This window comes from Choloepus didactylus, chromosome 19 (assembly GCF_015220235.1).
Source record: "Choloepus didactylus isolate mChoDid1 chromosome 19, mChoDid1.pri, whole genome shotgun sequence".
Taxonomy (NCBI): domain Eukaryota; kingdom Metazoa; phylum Chordata; class Mammalia; order Pilosa; family Megalonychidae; genus Choloepus; species Choloepus didactylus.
Window position 1 is genome coordinate 47,564,161 of NC_051325.1, and position 16,472 is coordinate 47,580,632.

The 16,472-nt window shown below is 47.2% G+C and overlaps 1 protein-coding gene across 1 annotated transcript in view; it reads left to right on the forward strand.

Moving 5' to 3' along the window:
• MYBL2 (MYB proto-oncogene like 2) overlaps positions 1-16,472 on the forward strand; it is a 31,254-nt gene that overhangs the window by 6,081 nt on the left and 8,701 nt on the right. The window contains exons 3-9 of the mRNA XM_037811464.1: positions 81-152; positions 927-1,019; positions 2,376-2,596; positions 9,312-9,474; positions 11,326-11,613; positions 13,590-14,000; positions 16,181-16,320. Of these exons, the coding sequence (XP_037667392.1) occupies positions 81-152; positions 927-1,019; positions 2,376-2,596; positions 9,312-9,474; positions 11,326-11,613; positions 13,590-14,000; positions 16,181-16,320 (1,388 nt within the window). The remainder of the gene's footprint in view (positions 1-80; positions 153-926; positions 1,020-2,375; positions 2,597-9,311; positions 9,475-11,325; positions 11,614-13,589; positions 14,001-16,180; positions 16,321-16,472) is intronic.

Consider the following 16,472-nt stretch of genomic DNA (forward strand, 5'->3'; position numbering starts at 1 on the left):
GGAGAGGGCTCCATCACCAGCAGCTGAAGGGCTTTCTGCACCTGTGTGAGCTGAGCCTTCTTTCTTTCTGGTGTTGGCAGGATGAGCAGCTGAGAGCCCTGGTCAGGCAGTTTGGACAGCAAGACTGGAAGTTCCTGGCCAGCCACTTTCCTGTGAGTATGACCCTTCTGTGGCCCCCTCCTCTAGGAGCTAGGCCCCTGGGTTCTGGGTGACCAGACCCTCTGCCAAGGAGAAGAAAAGGGAGTTTCTTACCAAGCTTGGCACCCTCCCCACCTCACCCCACTCCTCCCCCCAAACCCAAAAGAACAAAAAGACGTCTTCCTTAGGACCTTCTGTTCCAAACTGGAATTTGAGGTGCCCTGACAGCAGCCTCATGATGCCTGGTGGTCTTTAGGCTCTGTGACATTTGCAGCATGTGATCAAATTTACATTTCTTTCTACAAGCCAGGATTGACTTGGTTGGTTTTCAGTTTCTCATCAATGAGACTAAAACTGAACGGAAAGGATACTTTCAGCAGGCTTCATGGTGAGGCCTCTGTAGAGCTGGATGGTGCCACCTACATCTAAGCATTGAGCCTCTTCCAGAAGAAAGCAAGGCTCCCTGACTTGCCCCACGGGGTTTTTAAGGGAAGTTAGGGGATCATGATGGCAGCCCCCTTGTGCTAGGATGATGGGAGGTGGTCTCCCACAGGTGGCTGTTTGACAGCTTCCATCTGTGCCCTTGTGTAGCAGAGGGGAATCATTCATGCCTGGCATGTGTGCCTGGATGTAGTGTGTGATGTTTGCGGGGAACAGGACACTGCCCACCTGAGGTATGCCTGGCCCCACGCCACCATCCCCTGAGCCTGGTGCTCAACCAAGGTCCAGGCCTGCAGCTCCCAGGATTATTCATGGATTCCTCCCTGTCCTTCCTCTTCTCATCTCAGAACCGCACCGACCAGCAGTGCCAGTACCGGTGGCTGAGGGTGTTGAATCCAGACCTTGTCAAGGGGCCATGGACCAAAGAGGAAGACCAAAAGGTAATCAGACAGAACAATCAAGGAGTGGAAAGCCATATGTTGAGTCTCTCCCGCTGATCAGCGTGGACGTTCCCACACTGCCTTGGCTTTAGCCATGGGGCCCCAAGCCTCAGGGTGTCTCCAGGCTTCACCACTCTAGGGCTGAGGGCTCTTGGGTAAATTCCACAGCTTCTCTTCTTCATCCATGAGATGGGAACAGCCATATTACCTGCCTTGCAGAGTTGTGAGGTTCAATAAGATGATGCACATGAAGTAGTTTGTACAGTGTCTGGCTCATGCTAAGCCCTCAGCAGACAACAGCTATTTAAAATCATTTATTATAATTCTTACACTTTGTAAAGCTTTTTACAGGGTACAAAGCCTTACATATCCTTTATCTTTTGGATCCCCATAGCAATCCTGTGAGGTGGGCAGAGGAGGCATTATTCATTCTACTTTACAGATGGGAAACCAGGGCTCCGAGGGGGTTGGGGATGCCCCAAGCTGGGACGCACAGAACACACCTGGCCCTGGGCTACCTCTCGCCATTTCCCTGATGTCAGTTCAGAGGAGACCTTTCCACTGTGGCAGATTTAGCTTGGGAGATAAGGGAGGGGAAGGGAAGAAGATTTTTTAAAAAAAAATTAAATCCAAGTAATATGTGTTTGCTATAAAAATTCAACCATACAGACCCGCAGTATTTCCTTGGCCAAATCCTCTTGCCCAGAATGGTCCACTCTTCTGGTCTGATGTGGCCCGAGTGCCTGTGAGCCTGTGTGTATACAGAGTAGAGGAGGGGCCTGGCGTGACTTGGGTGGCTGCAGATGATGTGGTTTGTCTTCTGAGCCAGGGGGCCTGGGTGAGGGGGTGGGTGGCAGACTGAAAACCATTGACTTTCCTGGTTTCCTTAAAATGCTGGAGGGGCTCATGGCAGCCCAGACGTGGCTGGGGTTAGGCAGGTCTGCCCCCACCCTTAGGGTGGTGGTCCTGCTGTGGGAGTGAGTCTTGGGTGCCTGGAGTTTGGACTACCTGTGGGCAGACCCTTCTCTGCCCTCTTCTACTTAGGGTGTTGGGTGGGTGGAGCCCTGGAGAGGGAGGCACGACTCCAGGTTCTTTGTCTTTGTTAGATCTCTACTCCAGGCATCTCCAGCACTTGTGGCCTTGATTTATTCAAGGCAGTGGAAGCTAGAGACGTGGTAGGGTTTTCAGGTAGATGCCCATGGCCACACAAAGTCATCCTCTGAGCAGCGTCGCCAACGGTGGCTCTGTTACCAAGGGGCTGGGGTCGGTCGCAAATTCTCAGGGCCGCGGTGGAGTACTGTGGTATGGCTGAGGGTGGAGCAGGCCCCACTGACTTCCCAGAGGCTTTTCCCCAAGGTCATCGAGCTAGTCAAGAAGTACGGCACGAAACAGTGGACGCTGATCGCCAAGCACCTGAAGGGCCGGCTGGGGAAGCAGTGCCGTGAGCGCTGGCACAACCACCTCAACCCTGAGGTGAAGAAGTCCTGCTGGACTGAGGAGGAGGACCGCATAATCTGTGAGGCCCACAAGGTGCTAGGCAACCGCTGGGCCGAGATCGCCAAGATGCTGCCGGGGAGGTGAGGCCACCTGCTTGGGGCTTGCGGGGGCAGGGGGCAGGCTGGGCAGTGTTCCCAGGAGGTGAGGCCCATGCTTGTGAAGGGGGAGAATCCCTGGGGAAACTGTGCTCCTGTCCTTAAAACCCCAGCCTCACTTCTGGGCCCCAGGAGGCAAGTCCTGGTGGAAGTAAGGGAGGTTCCCCCGGAAGGCCTTGACCTCTGTCAGCTTGGAAGGACTGATGGCGCCAGGGGAGGCCTCAGTCTGAAATGCAGAGGACTGGAGTCACTTCAGAGAATCCAGGTGGATGTGAATTTTGGGGGGGCACTATTCAACCTACCATACCTTCTTTGAAGATTATTTTGACTAAGAATTACTTTCTAAGGGCTTGTCTCTTATGTACTTTATTTTTAGTACCCTCTTCTTATTTTAGGTTGTTATAGCTTATTTCTTTGTGGATGTTTGTTTTCTCTGTGTTTTTGTTTGTTTATTTCTTTCTTTTGCTGGTTATTAGAGGTTTCCTTCAGAGGTCTGCTGATCCTTGGGTCATTTAAGTCACTAACAGGTTCGGAAGGCCTCGTGCACAGGCAAGGCTGATCTGCTGGGAGTTGCACTGCAGGGTGCTCGGGCAACCAGCTGGTCTTTGGGGGAGGCTCTGAGTCCTTCTGCAGGAGTCCTGTTTTTGGAGTTTTTTGTTCTTCCCAGAGATGGGTGAATCCTTGCCTCTTGGCTGGGGTGTCTGGGCCTGGCTATTGGGAGTTCTGGAGCAGGGTGGGAGGAAGGGGGCTGGAGAACTTCCCATTCAGTGTGCAGATTTTCATTTAATCCCCTTTTCAATTCTTTGCACCCTCCCTGCTCTGTTCATTTGCCTGCTCATTTTTTTCTGGAGAATAAACCTCCCTTCTGTCTCTGAGGTCAGGGCTAGGACCTGGGGGTTCCCAACTATTGCTCTCTTCTCAGCCTGTCCTTCATCCTGCCCTTCCCTGGGCCTGGTCCCTCCAAGCCCTGAGCCTCCTAGGAGTGCTGGAAGACCTGGTTCCATTTTTACCAGATCTTCCTCTGGAGTCACATTGGTTTCAACCCCCACTCTCCTATTTGTCTGTTGCTCCCCCAACAGCTTTCCATCTTCTGAAAGCTTGCACAAATCTCTTATTTGCTGCTGTCTTCTATCCTGTTCTCTTTGTTCTTATGCCTTTTTTTTCCTTAATTTAATAAATTTTATTTTGAAATAAATTCAATCTTACAGGAAGAGTTGCAAAAACAGTACAAACCTCATACATAGAACTCCATCATACCCTGACCCCCCTCCCCCAATACCCCGATCCACCACCTTTAACATCCTGTCACACCACCATTTCTTTCTTTCCCTCCCTCTCTCCCTCCCTCCCTATCATCCATCATCTATTGCTCTGTCCTCTGAACATATGAGAACAAGCTGCACACATCTTTGAACAAACAATATAATTCACATGCACCTCTCATATACATTTCCCATGAACAAGAACATTCTTTTATGCAATCCCATTAAGCGCAGCTAAGAAGTTCAAGAAATTCAACATTGATACAAAGCTTACATTCTATATTTCCTTTTTTTTCCTTAGGTCCCAACTGTGTCCCTTTGAGCCTCCTCTCCATCCTCAGATCCCATCCAGGATCATCCTTGGCATTTAATTGTCATCTATTTAGACTGTCTTTTTTTTTTTTTTTTTTCAATTGTGGAAACATATATATAGCCTAAATCTTCCCATTCCACCCCCTCCCTAACATTCCATTAGTGGGATTAATCACATTTAGAATGTTGCAATGCTATCACCTTCCCTCCATCCATTTCTAGAAGTTTCCCTTTACCCCAAACAGAAATCCTACTCCCATTTCTTAACTCCCCATTGCCCCTTCCCCCACTTCTTGGAACCCCTACTCTTCATCTCTGTGGTCATATTCTCTGATACTTACTTTGTGTTTACCATGGCTTAAATTTAACATCTTAAATCTATAACCTTGTTTTTCTTTGATACCAACTTAACTTCAATAGGACACATAAACTATGTTCCTATACTCCATCATTCCCCCACCTTTATGTAGTTCTTGTCAAAATTTGCATGTTTTACATTGAGTCCAAAACCACTGATTTATCATTACAGTTTATGTATTTTAGATCCTGTAGGAAGTAGATAATGGAGTTGTAAGTCAAAAATACAGTAGTATTGGTATTTATATTTACCATGTGATCTTTACTGGAAATCTTTATTTCTTCATGTCGTTTCAGTCAATTGTTTAGTGTCCCTTCCTTTCAGCCTGCTCAACTCCTTTCAGCATTTCTTATAGGACTGATTACTGGTGATGAAGTCCCTCAGCTTTTGATTATCCGTGAATGTTTTCATCTTCCCCTCATTTTTAATCTCCAGGTGCTTGTGAATTCTCCAAGTCTCTGATGGTTATTGACTTCTGTTTATATTCCATTGTGGTCAGAGAATGTGCTTTGAACAAATTGATTTTTTTTTTATTTTATTGAGGCTTGTTTTTATGTCCCAGCATACGGTTCATTCTGGAGAAAGATCCGTGATCACTAGAGAAGCATGTGTGTCCCGGTGACCTGATCACTAGAGAATGTGTGTCCCGGTGACCTGGGATGTAATATTCTATATATGTCTGTTAAAATTCTCTATATCTCTCTCTCCTTTCTTTGTTTCTCTGTTGGTAGGGCTCCCTTTAGTATTTGAAGTAGGGCAGGTCTTTTATTAGCAAAATCTCTCAGCATTTGTTTGTCTGTGAAAAATTTGAGCTCTCCCTTAAATTTGAAGGACAGTTTTGCTGGATGAAGTATTCTTGGTTGGAAATTTTTCTCTCTCAGAATTTTAAATATGTCATGCCACTGCCTTCTCACCTCCATGGTGGCCGCTGAGTAGTCACTACTTAGTCTTATGTTGTTTCCTTTGTATGTGGTGAATTGCTTGTCTCTTGCTGCTTTCAGAACTTGCTCCTCTTCAGTATTTGACATTCTGATCAGAATATGTCTTGGAGTGGGTTTATTTGGATTTACTCTATTTGGAGTTTGCTGGACATTTATGCTTTGTGTATTTATATTGTGTAGAAGGTTTGGGAAGTTTTCCCCAACAATTTCTTTGAATACTCTTTCTAGACCTTTACCCTTCTGGGACACCAGTGAGTCTTAAATTTGGACGTTTTATTTTATCTATCATATCCCTGAGATCCATTTCGATTTTTTTTATATTTTTCCCCATTCTTTCTTTTGTTCTTTCATTTTCTGTTCTGTGGTCCTCAAGGACCACTGAGTTGACCGCTGAGTTGTTGTTCAACTTCCTCTAATCTTGTATTATGAGAATCCAGAGTCTTTTTAATTTGGCCTACAGTTTCTTTAATTTCCATAAGATCTTCTATTTTTTTATTTACTCTTGCAATTTCTTCTTTATGCTCTCCTAGGGTCTTCTTTATGTCTTTTATATCCTGTGCCATGCTCTCGTTGCCTGTCTGTAGTTCTTTGATTAATTGTGCCAAGTACTGTGTGTCTTCTGATCTTTTGATTTGGGTGTTTGGGTTTGGGTTCTCCATATAGTCTGGTTTTATCATATGCGTTAAGATTTTCTGTTGTTTTTGGCCTTTTGGCATTTGCTTTACTTGATCTTTAATTTGTCAGAATTGCAGCTTGGTGGCGTACACTTTCTCTAGCCAGCAGATGGCATCCATGAGTCACCTGTTCCCCTCAAGTCAGTTCTCCCCAACTTTGTCTTTGTGGTGTGTGGGGATCTGATTCTTGTGGGGTCCAATTGGTGCACTTAATTTGGGTGTGTTGTCGGTGCTGTCTGCCCTGAATGAGGGGCGTGTGTCTGAGCGGTTAGGGAGGAAGGGCACCTTTAATAAACAAACCTCCCAGGTGTTCCCGGAGATTTAAGGCTGTTCTCTGCTGCTGACCCAAAAGTCCTTCGTATTGGCGTAGGTTCCCTGGGATTTCTGAGTGGTTCCCCCTTCCCTGCTGTGCTCTTCCAGGACCTCTGCTGAGGGAGGGAGGGCCGTGCCACATCACAAGTGCACGCCGGCCTCCAGGGAAGCTCTGGGACGCCGGGCCTTGCAGGGGCGTTCCTAGCCCGCTTCAAAGACGGTTGAATGGGACGCGTTAACTTCCCCCTTTCCGCACAGCTCCGTCCTCCCAGCTCCAGTACAATCAGCCTTGGGTGTATTAAAGGCCACTGTCCACGGTGGATATTGTGGCATGTTTGCGGTGCTGTGGGAAAGACTCCCTGTCACACTGGGTTTCTTGGCGTGGCTCTGTGCTCTGGGTTCGGCCCCAGGCAGGAGTGCCCCTGCTGGGGAGATGGCTGCAAGTTGTGCGTTTTTTTCTCCTTTTGGCTCCCCTTTGCTCCCCTGGGCCCGAGACAATAAGCAGTGGGTGTGGGAAGGGGTATCCTCCACGCCAGACACCAAGGCATTAGCCCAGCCCGCTCCCATCGTATCTGCAGCTGCTGCTGGGCTTTTTTTTTTTTAAAAGAACTACTCCGTTTCCAAACGCCAACCCACCGTTTCCCCACACCACAGTGTGGCCGAGGGACTCGTTTCAGAATGCAGACTCCTGGTTTCACCAAATGCATGGTCCCTGTAGATTTAGCAGACCTTGTCTGGCTGGTGCCACTCTGGAAGTGGTGTTCTGGGTCACTTTCTGGTTTTTATCTAGTATTTTTCACAGAGGTGTTTTTTTGCCCTGTCTCACCTAGCCACCATCTTAGGTTCCTGTAATTCTTATGCCTTTTTACCTTACTTTATATTTAATCCTTTCTTTGTCATGGCCATGGGGTCCTGGACTCTCTAGGAGGAAGTGGGTTTGAAACACCATAGTGTTTCCCTTAAACGTCTGGAATGGTCTAGTTTCAAAACTCATACCTGAGCATGTCATCCTTTGGGGCTTCCCCTGACACTCGGTTGAAGACACAGGCTTCTTTCCCCTTGTCCCCTGGTTGGCTCTGGCTGATGCCTCCAGCCTCGCCTTGAGCCATCATCAGCCTTGCTTACCTGTAGAGCTTGCACTGCTCTGCCCTCCTTTCATTTCCACAAGCACATTGAGCTCTTTTCTGCCCCTGAGAACTTCCTGGTACTGTTCTGTTGACCTGGATGACTCTCCTGCCTTGCGCCTATTGTGTCGCTAGTGGGTTCTCGTGCTTCGGTTCTTGATGGGGTGTTATATCCTCAGAGAAGCTGTCTCTGCCCTTCCAGACTATGTTCAGTCCCTGGTACCTCCCCACAAAGCCTATTCCTGTCATGCAAGTAGTGTGTACCCCAATGGTAATGAGATGTGGTAATGTGCCCACTACCCCCACTAGGTTGAATCTGAAAGTAGCAATGATTTTTCTTTTTTGCTGGTGCATCCCCAGCGCCTAGAATAATGCCTGCACATAGTGGGTGCTCCGTAAATGTGTGAGCAAAAGAACAAGTCCCATTATAGCTTGGGGAACCCCAAGCTCTGATCTCAGGGTTTGGGGAATGGAGGGTATTTGGGGTCAGGTTCCCGAGATCCAGTCCTAAGACACAGAGATTCAGGTCCATGTGATTTAATGAGAAGGGGCTCTCACCTATAAGGGAAGCAATGGAGAAGAATAGGGAAGGGCCCAAGCAAGAATGGGGCTTCAGGTAAACTCCAGCCTTGGCACAGTACACTCTGTTTTTGTGCGCATGTGTAGGTGCTTGCATGTGCGCGCTGTAGATTTGCTCCCCTGGAGACGGGGCAGCTCTGGGCATCTTTGGTTGCATCTTGCAGGGGCAGTTCTCTAGAGATAGTCATGGGTAGCAGCCGTTGGCAGCAGGGCCCACAGCATTCGGGGATTGAGTGCACTGTAGGTTCAGGGGATCTGTGAGGCAATAGCCACATCCCCTGCCTGTCAGCCTCGGGCCCCTGACAGCCTGCAGCACAAATGATCACAAGTACAGACCCTCCTCTTAGACTGGTTACTCAGGGCAACTGGTAATCTCAGTTCACATTTCAGGGGAAAAGCACCCTGCTTGGATCCCCAAAGCAGAAAGTAGCTACTGCATGTCAGCATGTCTGTACTCCTATACTTCTATACCACAATATGCTTCTGTTCTGTAATACTACTTCTATATTACTACATGATTACCCACTTCTATGCTATCATACTACTCTTTGATTCTATCCTGCTTTATGCTTCTATACTGCTAGTACTCAACAATTCTGTTATAATACTAGTATATATATATATATCTCATTTAATCTTCAATAGGTGATGGAGTTTGAAGTATTTTCCTGATTTTCAAATAACGAAACCCAGGCTCAGAGAGGTTAATGGTAGCAGAGCCTCTCTGTCTTCCAACATTGCCCTCCTTGGCCATGTGTCAGGCTGGGTTGTAAACGGTGCTTGTAGCTAAGGTCATTGTGAGCCTCAGGGCATGAGGCCAGCAGCAGCAGATTGTTTATGGCTTCTAGAGATTGCAAAATGGGCAGGAAAGGGGATCATAATTTCAAGTACATATTTTTGGTTTTATAATTCTTGCAGTAGTCTGAGTAATACCTTTTCTTATTTCGCAGCGGTATGTAGCAATGCTGCTTAAAGTGTTAAGTGCTATAAAAATGTGAGGCTTCATTTAGAGCAGGACAAGATCTTAGAACCCCTCATTTTGCAGAAGAGGGAACTAAGCTCAGGGAGGTAAGTCCCTTGCCCGGGGGTGCACCAGCCGCAGAGCTGGGCTCCAGAGGTCCTCTCTTTTCCCCTTTAGGACAGACAATGCTGTGAAGAATCACTGGAACTCCACCATCAAAAGGAAGGTGGACACGGGGGGCTTCCTCAGTGAGTCCAAGGACTGCAAGCCCCCCGTGTACTTGCTGCTGGAGCTCGAGGACAAGGATGGCTGCCAGAGCGTCCACCCTGCGGAAGGCCAGGTGGGACGGCTGCCTGAGGCAGCTCAGGCTCTGCGGCTTGGCTCCATGCTTGTTTGTTTGCTTCTTTGGGTTTCACGTTTACCTGACACTGTCTGATTTAATGCCTTTTCTAAACGCTTCAACTTATCCACAGCTGCTCATCAGTATCTGCTCTGGGGCCTTTCCCTGTGAAACACTTTTGTACCTGACTGCATGTGTCTGCGCACAGGTGAAGGAAAACAGCAGCTGGTACCTAAAATTGAGAATTAGGCTGAGGAAGTCCTTAGCCTCCCTCTGTCCTCCTAGCCAGCAACTTCTTTTTCACCCGTTGTGCTTTCCAGCCTTCTGAAACTGAAAGCATGCTTGCAATAAAATAAATTGAGGTTTATTGAAGTATAATTTACATACCATAAAATTCATCACTTTTAGTCTACAGTTCTGGGTTCTGGCAGAAGCATGCCATCGTGTAACCACCACCACAATTAAGATATAGGACATTTCCATTACTCCCCCCCCCCCAAATTCCCTTGGGTCCTTTTTTGTCAGCCCTCCTCCCACCTTCAGCCCTTGGCATTGCTGATCTGTTCTCTATCTCTGTAATTTTGCCTTTTCTAGAATGCCATATAAAATGGAATCATGTAGTATTACATTTGAAACTTTTAAAATGAAACCAATACATGCATATGTTAAGATCCTCTGACATGCCTCTCCAAGCAAACTTTTTATTTACGTTTTTAAACTATATGTCTAATGATATATTCTTAAAAAATAAAGATTTGAAGCAAATGTAGCAAAGTATTAAGATTGTGTGATGTGGAGTGTATGGTAGTTAACACAGGTATCCTCTGTTCCCTTCTGTAACCATGGAGTATTTAGTTATTTTTTAGCACTCCTCCTACCCTCTTACTGGCTAGATATAACTTTTTCAGAGCTCTGATTCTTCCACCATGCCCTGCTGGAACATTATATAATGGCTTGCCTCTACTTGACTTTTCAACTTTAGAGACTATCTCTTGTATCCCTGCTAGAAATGCATCTATGGGGTAAGACTTTCAAATAGAGAAAGGTATAAAATGAAAGGTCCCCACTCCCTGCATGCCCCTCAACCAGTGAAGTCAACTTCTAACCTCTCTTGTATATCTAAGTAATGTGTTTTCAAGCCTTTTCCGAGTAGTTGAAGAAGAAGCATCCATTCCACAGAGAGAATGGTGGGCATCAGCAGAGGTTGGGGTGGGGACTTTCAGGACAGACCAGGGTCTGTTTCAGTCTCTGGAAATCCTGCTTTTCTCAAAGTCAACCCTAACCTTACTGTGCTGTTGTTCCTCCAATTCCATCCATGCAGAATACTACAAAGAACTCTTGCATACCTTTCACTGGATTCATCAATTTTTAACATTTTGCCAGATTGACTTTCTCTGTCTACATGTTGCTTTTTTCCATCTGAGCCATTTGAGAGTAGGTCACATACATTGTGCCCCCTCACCCCTTCATACTTTTGTGTGCATTTCCTAAGAATCAGGTGCACGGTGCAGTTATTTCCAATTTGGGGACATATACATTATTCAGGACTTTTATCTAATCTACTGTCCATATTTCAATTTTTCCTATCCAGGATCCATTTCAGGATCATGTTAAATTTAGTCATCATATCTCTTGAGTCTACTTTCATTTTTAGTAGTTATCAGCCTTTTAGTCATTCATGATATTGATATTTTTGAAGTGTACAGACCAGTTGTTTTATAGTATAGCTCTCACTTTGGGTTCATCTGAGTTTTCTTATTTTTAGATTCTGACTGTGTGTTTTAGCTGAAATACTGCGTACTGTGTGTTCCATAACAGAATTTCCAAATGGTGTGCCATTGTGTCTAACAGGGAAGTCTTGTGGCCACCTGGCCCCTGGCGCCCCTGGCCATGAAGGAAGAGGAAAGCAGTGAGGAGGAGGCCACAGCAGCCACCACGTCTGAGGAGCAGGGGCCTATCCCTGCAGAGCTGGACAGAGTGTGGACACCAGAGCCCATGGAGGAGTTCCCCAAGCGGGAAGACCAGGAGTGCTTCCCACCAGCAATGAGCCTGCCCTATAAGTGGGTCGTGGAGGCCACCAACCTCCTCAGCCCTGCCGTGGGGTCCAGCTTCTCCGAAGCCCTGGACTTGATCGAGTCGGTAATGTGGGTCACACACAGCAGGGAGTGCTTCCCTCGAGGGCGAGGTCCTTCCGTGCGCCCCTCCTGCAGATCTTTACGGAGTTTGTGGCTTTACACAAGACCCTGAGCCGGAGGCAGTGGGTGCCAGGATGCTTGCCGTGCAGCATCTGCCCTCGGAGCTCTCAGCATGAGCTGTCGGATGTGTGGAGTGGCACTCAACTCATTGTGCAGCCCAGGGTGGGGTGGGAAGGCTTCCCAGAGAAGGGAAGACTGTGTTCTCAAGGAAGACTGGGGTGGCAGGTATTAAGAACATAGCACCAGAGAGCATGGTGTCTGTGGTCCCATAGATTGTTGGATTTCCCTGGCCAGGCACTTAGGAAATACTGGGGTTTGCAGTTGCGTCTGATACTGGAGTGTTATAGTGGGTTCTGATTGCTGATGGGGCCAGATCTAGGCCGTGCAGTGCCTATCAAGCTTGCTGTGGCTATGCCCCTTTGGAGAGAGCCCTGTGCTGGGGCCATACTGCTGGCACGACATCCCTAGCCTGTAGCTGCTGCAGCCAGGCCTGCGCTGTGGAGCAGGCTACAGGAGGCCAGGAATGAGGCCAGGGGCAGTGGAGGTCAGTGGACAGCACCTCACAATCACCTTCCCCCTTGGGCTTCCCCTCTTTGCTAAGAATAATGGCACTGTTTATTGTATATCTGCTAAATGCCAGGCTCTGAGCTTAACATCCAGTCCTCATAGCAACCCTGGGAGGTGTGTCCTTTATCTGTGCTTTGTAGATGACACTGAGGCTCAGAGAGGTGAGACAGTGTCCTCAAGGTCACAGTACCTCCTGTTCTCTCTGAAAACAAAGCTGTGGGGTCTTGGCCATTGTGCTGTGCTCCCACCCTCCTGCCCAACGAGGGTGATTCTGTCTCTAGGGGCCATCTGCTCAGACCCTCTGTGACTAAGAAAATAAAAATGCAGAATTTTTCAAATTTTTAATCTACTGATCTCTGATACCATTAGAACCATTTTATTATTGTTTGGGGGATTAACTGAAGATCTTTCACTTTTTGTAAAATATCTTTTTTAACCTTTTCCTTTCAATATTCTAAGAAAATTTTCTAACAAAATATCAATAACTGAAATAATCTCGTTTTCCATCTCATTGTATAAAAATGGTTTTTTTTTATGCAAATATCCTAGCTATTTCATAATTGGCTAAAGTTACAATCATTAAAAAATGTTTGGGACATTTAAAAAAAAAAAAAAAAAAAATGCAGGAAAAGAAGATTCGTAATTTAAGATGTTCATAAAAATGTTATTTTTAATTAAGAAAAACTATGGAAAAAAAAACTAAATGTCCCACAGAAGGGGAATAGTTAAATAACAAATATATTTATTGATGGAATATTTTGTAGCCATAAAATTGTTCTATAAAAGTTGAAAAATTTTTACCATAATAACAGCTGACATTTGCTAACTCACAAGTAAGGGAGTTAGGTAACATTTATTATTCCTGCCTTATAGAAATTTAAAATGAGAAATAAAGCAGGATATACAGATGATTTGTATAAAGGTTAAAAACATGCAAAACAGTATGTATCATTTAGGGACGCATATAAGTGGTAAAATTATAGAGAAATGCACAAGGATGATAAATACGAAATTCAGTTTGTGGTTTCCTGCCCTCAGCCAGAGGATGTGATCAAGGAGGAGGACCTGGGACTTTGGGTATAAGGCTTATTGATGGGTGTCTGAGTTTTTATTGCATTTTTCTTTGTGCTTGTTGTATATCTTAAATAATGCATGAAAAATTTTTTAAATAACAGGGTGAGCAACCATATGCCCAGTATAGTTTCATTTATGTTTAAAAATATAGACCATGGTTGTTCCTGGGCAGTGGGATTATACTTTACACTTATACTTTCCTTTAGCAGTGGGTCAAGGCGAATTTGCTAGTAAAAAAGTAGAGTAATTGCAATCATTGGTAACTTCTGTCTCTGGCAGGACCCCGATGCCTGGTGCGACCTGAGTAAATTTGACCTCCCTGAGGAGCCGTCTGCAGAGGGCAGTGTCAACAGCAGCCCTGTGCAGCCACAGGCACCACGTCAGCACCTAGCACTGGCGCACCGCCAGCCTGCTGTCCTGGTGCCCAGCGTGACCGAGTACCGCCTGGACGGCCACACCATCTCAGACCTGAGCCGGAGCAGCCGGGGCGAGCTGATCCCCATTTCTCCGAGCACGGAGGTGGGGGGCTCAGGCTTCGGCACGCCGCCCTCGGTGCTCAAGCGGCAGAAGAAGAGGCGTGTCGCTCTGTCCCCCGTCACAGAGAACAGCGCCAGCCTGTCCTTCTTGGACTGCAACAGCCTCACCCCCAAGAGCACGCCTGTCAAGACCCTGCCCTTCTCGCCCTCCCAGGTGTGTGCGCCCCACCCCGACCTCTCGCTGGGTTTGGTTGACGATACCCAGAGCCCGGTTCTGGACCTGGCATACAAGCATGTATTCAGTCCACAGGTGTTCACTGAGTGCCAGCTATGTGCTGGGAATTCAAGCAGAACAGACCTGGGCCCTGCCCTCCTGAAGCTCACACTGTGGTGGGAAGGCCAGTTAATAACAAAGACCAAGTAAATGTGATAAGTGGCTTTGGGTGCTGTGGAAGCACCATGTCCGGGGGTCCAGGAGGGCTTCCCTGGGGAGGAGGAGTTGCTTGGATGAGGAAACAGTAGGTGTTTCCTGGGCAAGAAGGGCAGGAAGAGACTCAATAAATGTTTGTTAGAAGAATCACTTTACTGAGCACCTACTTCATAACAGATTTGCCGGCACTATGGGAGCAAGCTGTGCCCTCAAAGAGAGAGAGCTAGTGTTGGGACAGGCTTGTGACAAAATCTCAGCAGAGTGTGGGGCATGCTGCGATAGTAATGATGAAGTTGCTGAGAGCTCCTGTGCTGGATACCGCTTCCAGGGCCCTGTTTGCAGTCTGCTCACTTAGGGGAGAACTGAGGAGGGTGTTGGGTCTTTCCTAGAGGTGAAGGGGAGGGGCTCAGAGCCTTCTTGGAAGGCAGTGACTGAGCTGGGTTTTGCAGATTAGCTCCAGCAAAGGCACAGAGCAGGGAAAAGCATTGTACAGTATGAAGTCCAGAGCTGGGAGTGGCAGATAGGGGAGGCAGAGAGCTGGGCAGGGGCCTTGGACAGCTGGAGGTATAACTGAGGGGTATTAACTGCTGAGGTAGGGCTATGGGAGGATGGACTGGAGGGGTTGAGAGAGAGGCAGGCCCTGGAGTTTCCAGGTCCCCCAACAGGAACAGGGAGGACAGAGGCCTGGGGTCTTATCAGGCCTGCTCCCTCCTGTGAGGATGTGAGCCATGCCCAGAGGTGGTGCGTTTCAGGAGGCCACCCCTCATCTAGAAGGATCAAAGCTGGGGTAACATGTTGGGGTGTGGCTGGGGGTGTTTCCGAGAGAGGCCCCAAGTGAGGCCTGCTGGCCAGTGAAGGAAGGCAGTGGAGCCTGGGCTGCTGGAACCACAGCCTAGGGTGGTGTGGCCTGCTGGCTGCCCTGCTCCAAAGCACCCATGTAGGGCAGCAGACTGAGGGCTGCACATGGTGTTCTGAGCTACCAGAAACATCTTCAGGGCTCCGTCTCTCTGTCAGGGAGGGAGGAAAGGGCAGTCCTTAGAGCGTGGACTTTGGTGTCAGATTGGGGTTTGGGTCTCTCCTTGAGCACTCAGTACAAGAGTCAAAATCTCCCTAAGCTGCAGTTTTCTTTTCTGTAAAAAGGAATAGTAATAGAGCCTACATCTCAGCGTATTCATGAGAACTCAGTGCAGTTATTTGGGTGAATAACTGGACCTGGCATCATGAGATTGGGAAAGCTTTCTTGACCAAAAGGGGGAAGAGAAATGAAACCAATTTTCAGTGGCTGAGATTTCAAATGGAGTCGAGAGGACATTCTGGAGGCTATTCTTATGCATTATAGTTATCCCTTTTTTAGTTTTTAGTGTATTGGAATAGCTAGAAGGAAATACCTGAAACTTTTGAACTGCAACCCAGTAGCCTTGATTTTGAAGACGATTGTATAACTATGTAGTTACACGGTGTGACTGTGATTGTGCAAACCTTGTGGCTCTCACTCCCTTTATCCAGTATATGGACAGATGAGTAGAAAAATGGGAACAAAAAGTAAATGAATAATGGGGGGTGGGGGGGGGAGGGATGGGATGTTTTGGGTGTTCTTTACTTGTATTTTTATTCTTTTTTATTTTTTGGAGAAGTGAAAATGTTCAAAAATTGATTGTGGTGATGAATGCACAACTATATGATGGTACCGTGAATAACTGATTGTACACTGTAGGGTATGTAAATATATCTCAATAAAACTGAATTAAAAATTAAAGATAGGATTAGGGAATGAAGATGAGTCCACAAAAATTGACCCAGGCTCCTGTCTAGTTGACCCGTGACCTTCGTTCTCTTGTGCCTGACAGACAAGAGTTCTCAAGGTCAAAGAACAGGCATGTCTCGCATCCTCCCTCCCACCAGGGGCCTCAAGAACCCACCTGTAGCTCATCATTTTTACCTTGTTCCCTTCCCTTCCCTGGCAGTTTCTGAACTTCTGGAACAAACAGGACACACTGGAGCTGGAGAGCCCCTCGCTGACGTCCACCCCAGTGTGCAGCCAGAAAGTGGTGGTAACCACGCCCCTGCACCGGGATAAGACACCCCTGCACCAGAAACATGCTGCGTGAGTGCCGGGTGGGCGGCCCCAGATCCCAGCTGGGGCACTCTTGGAAAAAACCCTGAGGCTCTGTGTTTAAAGAAAACTTCCTCCCTTCTGGTCATCTTGCCTCTTCATTTTTGTTGATATAGTTTCATGCTTTACTTCTGTTTTTCCTT